We start from the raw sequence: 6,839 nt of genomic DNA on the forward strand, positions 1-6,839 counted from the left end.
TCAGTACTTGTAGGACCTGCATTTCATTAGACTTCTTCAGGCACCACAAGCAGCAGATGCAGGCTTTCAGCATACAGCGAACACAGGCATTTTCCTACAAGCAGTAAAAACATTCTACATTTTCCCCTTTCACCCATTGTCTGGCTTGACTTGATAAACTGGTAGTTGGTATAAGTCAAAGTGAGTATGTTTAAAGGCACAATCTGGGACATTTATTGCTTCTTAATTAATGGTAAAATCTGCCAAGACAGCAACTACTTTTTCATTCCAATGTGGAATTAGAATTCTGTTGTTGTTGATGCCTGAAAACCTTCCATACACCTGCAATAGGTCCTTGTTTCACATTTCTGATTTACACTTATTCTACCTAGGTCTGTAAAACAATTCTAACACTCCTGTTCAAACTGTCAACCTTGTTTGTATTGAGAAGCTAAAACAATGTAGCAGCCATGTGAAGGGTTAACTCTGCTACTGAGCAACACTGAGTGGGGAGGAGCATGTCAACGTCACTTTGCTAAAGTGAAACTAAAGTTGCTAGACATGCTGTATGTTGCACACATGAATAAACTCTCTAAAACACTTCAGAAATCTCTCTTAAACCGCTACACAGTCTCCTATGTTTTTAAAACTACACTAAATACTAGAGAAAAATCGGAGAAAAACGCTTACACTATTTTAAACAGAAACAGGTGAGTAGATTTACAAGGATGGGTGAATAAATATTACTGTGTATATTTATTTTATCGTAATCTCCTGTTTTCTTCATCTACAGTACCAATGTTTAACTATATTTAGTAAATTGACGAATTTATACTGCATGTAGTACGGTTAATCAACTTTAATCAAGATTGGATAATGTCCAGGGACCTGTGCCGTGTTGACAATGTCACTGAAACTATCGAGAGCTGACTCATTCCAGGAAATGGAAAATGCTCCGTTAAAAAACATATATATTGTGTTAATGACTATTGATTATAATCTGGAGCTGGAGTCTATTATTATTTTGATTTTAAGGTTTGCTGCAATTTGATAAATACATTTTCGACTTTGCTCTCTCTCTCTAGATATGGCTTCCTCCAGCATTCTCCTGTCTGAAGAGCAGTTCCTGTGCTCTATCTGTCTGGATGTGTTCACTGAGCCAGTCACCACTTCATGTGGACACAACTTCTGCATGGCCTGTGTCACAAAGTACTGGGATAGCAAGGACCTGTGCCAATGTCCACTATGTAAGGAGAAGTTCTACAGACAACCTGAGCTTCGTGTCAACACAACTTTCAGAGAGGTTGTAGAGAATTTTAAAAGGATGAGAGACAGAGGTAAAGATGAATCCCCTCCCAAACCTGGAAAAGTGCCCTGTGACGTTTGCACTGGAAAGAAGCTCAGTGCCATGAAGTCCTGCCTGGTGTGTCTGGCCTCTTACTGTGAGACTCACCTGGAACCTCATCACATAGCCCCACCCTTAAAGAGACACAAACTGATCGACCCTGTGGAGAACCTAGAAGACAGGATCTGTAAGAAACATGACAGACTCCTGGAGATGTTCTGTAGGACTGACCAGACATGTGTGTGTCAGTTCTGCACTGAGGCAGAACACAAGACTCATGACACTGTCCCTATAGAGGAAGAGTGTGGAGAGAGGAAGGCTCAGCTGGGGAAAACTGAGGCAGAAGTGCAGCAGATTATCCAGGAACGACTGAAGAAGGTTAAAGACATCAAACTCTCAGTAGATCTCAGCAAGAGAGATGCAGAGAGGGAGATAGCAGACAGCGTGCAAGTCTTCACTACTCTGGTGCGCTCCATTGAGAAAAGCCAGGCTGAGCTGATTGAGGTGATTGAGGAGAAGCAGAAAGCAGTAGAGAGGCAGGCTGAAGGGTTCATTAAAGAGCTGGAGCAGGAAATCACTGAGCTAAAGAGGAGAAGCACTGATCTGAAGCAGCTCTCACACACTGAGGACCACCTCCAACTTCTCCAGAACTACCCATTACTAGTGTGCACCCCTCCACACACCAAGGACTGGTCTGAGATCAATGTTCACAGTGATCTGTGTGTGGGGACTGTTAGGAAAGCTGTGTCTCAGCTTGAGGAGACACTGAATAAAGAGATGGAGAAGCTGCCTGAAGTCAAACTGAAGAGGATTCAGCAGTATGCAGTGGATGTGACTCTGGACCCTGATACAGCAAACCCCTGGCTCATCCTGTCTGAAGATGGGAAACGAGGAAGACGTGGAGACACACCACAGAATCTTCCTGACAATCCAAAAAGGTTTAATAAGTATTCATTTGTCCTTGGACAGGATGGCTTCTCCTCAGGGAAATTTTACTATGAGGTGACGGTTAACGGTAAGACTAGGTGGACTTTAGGAGTGGCCAGAGAGTCCATAGACAGGAAGGGGTCTGTATCACCTAGCCCTGAATATGGACTCTGGACTGTGGTCTTAATGGATGGGAATCAATACACAGCCTGTGCCTACCCCCAAGTCATCCTGTCCCTGAGAGAGAAGCCTAAGAAGGTGGGGGTGTTTGTGGACTATGAGGAGGGTCAGGTCTCCTTTTACAATGTGGAGGCCAGGTCTCATATCTACTCTTTCACTGGCTGCACCTTTAAAGATAAACTCTTTCCCTTCTTCATCCCCAGTAATAATGATGATGGAAAAAACTCAGCTCCTCTCATCATTTCTCCTGTCAATCACACAGGCTGATTAAACAATGGAGAGAGAATATTTTTTTTCGGGTTATTGCCCTAAATTGTCATTTGTGTTGAAAAATGTTTTGAGCTTGTAATGTACCATAATGCATCTTTCAAAATTTGCCAAGATATACTTAATGAATACAACACAGCTTTGGTGTCACCCTGTCTCAAAAACAAATGGTTTTCACCGTTTGGAACAATTGGAAATGAAGCTTTTCCTCCTGACCGTGGATGTAGTTGAATGTGAGAAAGAACTTGCTTTTGAGCTGGTTTTCGGTTTGCGACAGTGAATGTAATAAAGGACGTACTTTTCCTTTGAGCTGGTTGTGGATGTAGGTGAGGATGAGGCGAGGGATCTCCACCAGGGTGATGATGAATGAATCTTTGGCCACGTTGCCCAGGTTTTAGTGGGACAGTTGCGTCATAGAGGATAGGACGGGGTCAGGGCCAGCTGAGATGTATTCCTGATGTCCACCACAGAGTACAGGAAAAGAGGAGTTTGAAATAGTATAAGTGGTACACTACAGACCTGGGTTCAAATAGTATTTGTTTTCTTTCAAATACTTTTGCCGTTTGATTGAGCCGGTATGGCGTGCCAGATGGGCAGGGTCTGTACTTTAGGGACTATTCCATTGGTTCAACCGCATCAGGCGAGATCAATGAAGTCCACTGCATAAAAATGGTATACAACATATTCTGTGTTGAACTCTGCTTTCATTTATGAATAAATATACACTTCTAGGCAATTCCTTTTTCTACATAGTATTACAAACTCAAGCAATCATTTTGGGTTTGGCAGTTATGATCATCCATTGCCTTTGACATAAGACAAACTAAGCACTTGTAGGACCTCCATTTAATATGTTCAACTACTATAAAGTAGAGTAAATGCCTCTTTCATATTTGATCCACTGTAGTAATGAGTAAAATTATCCTGTTAACAGGCGAGGGAGAACGAACACCTTTTCACAAATCACTAACTTTCAAAAATGTCCATGTAAGAACTTTTCTGTTATGCTAGTCAGTTGTATTTCTCAAAATTGTATTAGATGTACATATGCAAGACAAGAAGTGACCATGATCATCATTACCACAATCCCAAAAGTCATTTGAGATACAAAAAACTTGTAGTGTATCGTAGTGGTGGTTACAAAATTACAGTGGTGACATGGAATGCATTTGAACATTCTCTCACAATAATCTGACCCAGAATAGGCTTAACTAAAAAACAAATTCTACAGCCTATAAAATTGCACCAAACTACACTAACAATATTCTTGACGGATGTACTTATGTCACATAAAACATTTGTTACAAAAAGGCATTGTGCATAAAAAAAAAGTGTGCCATAAATTAATAAACAGGTTATCAAAAAATATTGTTGTCTCTGGGACTGGAGTGATATCATGTTAAACCTATTGCACATGGATTCAAGAAAACTTTTCGAATGCCTTTGGTTTCTGTCTTCCGGTTTGGTTTTTCAAGTAAAAGTCCCTCCTGCATGAGTCTACAACAAGAAACAAATGGAGTGTTAATCTTTACTATTGTCTTCATCAGCATCATCATTTTGGGTATATGACTCTAGATTATGGAGGTAAATGAATGTATTCTCTGTTGGAAAAGTTTTGTTAACTCACCATGGACTTCATCTCAGCACAGACTCCATCTGCATCGGACCGATCCCGTCCCGCCATATTCTTACTGTTCTCTACAAACTCCTAAAGAGAGAGAGAGAGAAAGAAAAGATAACGTGAAAAGCGTGTTGGGTGATGAGATAACAAGGTGAGCTCTGTTTAAAATGTGCAAAAACCGCTAATCATCATAAAGAAATGGATTGGTACTCTGCAAAACACCAGTCTCAACGTCAACAGTGAAGAGGCGACTCCGGGATGCTGGCCTTCTAGGCAGAATTGCAAAGAAAAAGCCATATCTCAGACTGACCAATAAAATAAAATGAAGATGGTTTAAATAACACAGACACTGGACAGAGGAACTGCCTAGAAGGCCAGCATCTCGGAGTCGCTTCTGCCAGTTGAGGACTTGTGAAGTGTCTGTTTCTCAAACTAGACACTCTAAAGTACTTGTCCTCTTGCTCAGTTGTGCACCGGGGACTCCAATTCCTCTTTCTATTCTGGTTAGAGCCAGTTTGCTCTGTTCTGTGAAGGGAGTAGTACACAGTGTTACACGAGATCTTCAGTTTCTTGGCAATTTCTCGCATGGAATAGCCTTCATTTCTCAGAACAAGAACAGACTGGCGAGTTTCAGAAGAAAGGTCTTTGTTTCTGGCCATTTTAAGCCTGTAATCAAACCCACAAATGCTGATGCTCCAGATACTCAACTAGTCTAAAGAAGACCAGTTTTATTGCTTCTTTAATCAGGATAACAGTTTTCAGCTGTGCTAACATAATTGCGAAAGGGTTTTCTAATGATCAATTAGCCTTTTAAAATGATAAACTTGGATTAGCTAACACAACGTGCCATTGGAACACAAGAGTGATGGTTGCTGATAATGGGCCTCTATAAGCCTATGTAGATATTCCATGAAAGAAATCTGCCATTTCCATCTACAATAGTCATTTACAACATTAACAATGTACACTCTATTTCTGTTCAAGTTGATGTTATTTTAATGGACAAAAATTCACCTTTCTTTCAAAAACAAGGACATTTCTAACTGACCTTTAACTTTTGAACGGTAGTGTATATAAGGCTGCGTCACCATTTTCCACCCTTCCCAAAGTGAGCACAACATTAATTTAACAATGGTGGAAACTCCCTCTAGAAAATGATTACACCAATCCATTGCTTTTAAGTCCATGACAGGTGGAGAATCAGGACGCACCTATAGCCTCCCATGCAGCCTCGCCTCCCTAAGGGACTTGTCCATGTAGAACTCTCGGCCGGGGCTACTGTCGTCGTGCTTTGTGTCCACGGCTAAGCAGAGGAAGAGCATGTCAACCACAATCTCAAAGAAAGACAGGAAGCAGTGGGCCACCAGCCAGGAGAACAGGCAGACGATGAGCAGGGGCAGGACCCACACCGTGTAGTCCCGCTGGTAGTTGAGTGCCAACACACCGGCGAACACCGTGCAGGAGACGATCAGTACCTGGACACACACATATGAAGGAAAAGATGGAGAGAAAGGGAGGTGGGAAAGGGAGAAAAGAGAGAGAAAGTGACAAAGATAGAGAAAAAGAGAGAGACCGTGATAGATTGAATAGTAATATTATGCTTGTAAAATACACACAAATGACGAACTGGCAATAAACAATTACAAAATGGCGCAGTGTCATGGAAATTACCACCAGGGACTCAAATTCAAACTTAAATGAATCATTCTTTATTATCAGCAAGGTGTAGAGGTTCCAACAAACTCTCATGTCAGGTCCGTTTTGGAGAAACTGATAGCATCACCTGTACGCCAAGGCGGAGAAGTGCCTTTTCTTCTATCAGGCGGACTCGTTCCTGGGCTATCAGATATCCACCGCGGGAGTGGAGATGGAAGAGCAGATAGTCAGTGCAGTACGGTCGTGGCCTGTTCCATCCAACATAAAGGCGGTGCAGCGCTTCCTAGGTTTTGCCAACTGTTTCAGGCACTTCATTAGGGGTTTCAGCACAGTGGTGGCCCCTCACCTCCCTCCTGAAGAGAGGTCCTCGACAGCTTCGCTGGACTGAGGAGGCCTTTGAAGCCTTCCGTGCACTCAAGGAACGTTTTACGAACGCACCTGTTCTGGCTCGTCCTGACCCGTCTCTGCCCTTCATCGTAGAAGTAGATGTCTCCGAGGTTGGAGTAGGGGCTGTTCTCTCCCAACGCACTTGATCGCCACCTAAACTCCATCCATGCGCCTTCTACTTACGGAAGCTGTCTCCCACGGAGCAGAATTACGACGTGGTAGATTGTGAGTTGCTGGCGGTCAAGAAGGCGCTGAAAACATGGTGCCACTGGCTGGATTCATTCCTGGTTTGGACGGACCACCGGAACCTAGATATTCGAGCAGCGAAGAGGCTGAACCCGCGTCAGGCCAGGTAGGGCCCTATTCTTCACCAGGTTTGACTTTACCCTTTCCTACTGGCCGGGATCTAAGAACGTCATGGCCGATGCATTGTCTCGGGTGCATGGCACTAAGGTTTGGAGGGAGAAAGTGACACCC

At 42.9% G+C, this 6,839-nt stretch overlaps 1 protein-coding gene across 1 annotated transcript; it reads left to right on the plus strand.

Annotated features, from left to right (window-relative positions):
• Nucleotides 1-531: 531 nt before the first annotated feature.
• Nucleotides 532-3,382, plus strand: LOC129841337 (E3 ubiquitin-protein ligase TRIM39-like). Its single transcript, XM_055909561.1, has 2 exons — nucleotides 532-689; nucleotides 1,065-3,382. Exon 2 carries the CDS (start codon nucleotides 1,067-1,069, stop codon nucleotides 2,696-2,698), a length of 1,632 nt encoding a protein of 543 aa, XP_055765536.1. The 5' UTR covers nucleotides 532-689; nucleotides 1,065-1,066; the 3' UTR covers nucleotides 2,699-3,382.
• The last annotated feature ends 3,457 nt before the right edge of the window (nucleotides 3,383-6,839 follow it).

This window comes from Salvelinus fontinalis, chromosome 42, assembly GCF_029448725.1.
Source record: "Salvelinus fontinalis isolate EN_2023a chromosome 42, ASM2944872v1, whole genome shotgun sequence".
Taxonomy (NCBI): domain Eukaryota; kingdom Metazoa; phylum Chordata; class Actinopteri; order Salmoniformes; family Salmonidae; genus Salvelinus; species Salvelinus fontinalis.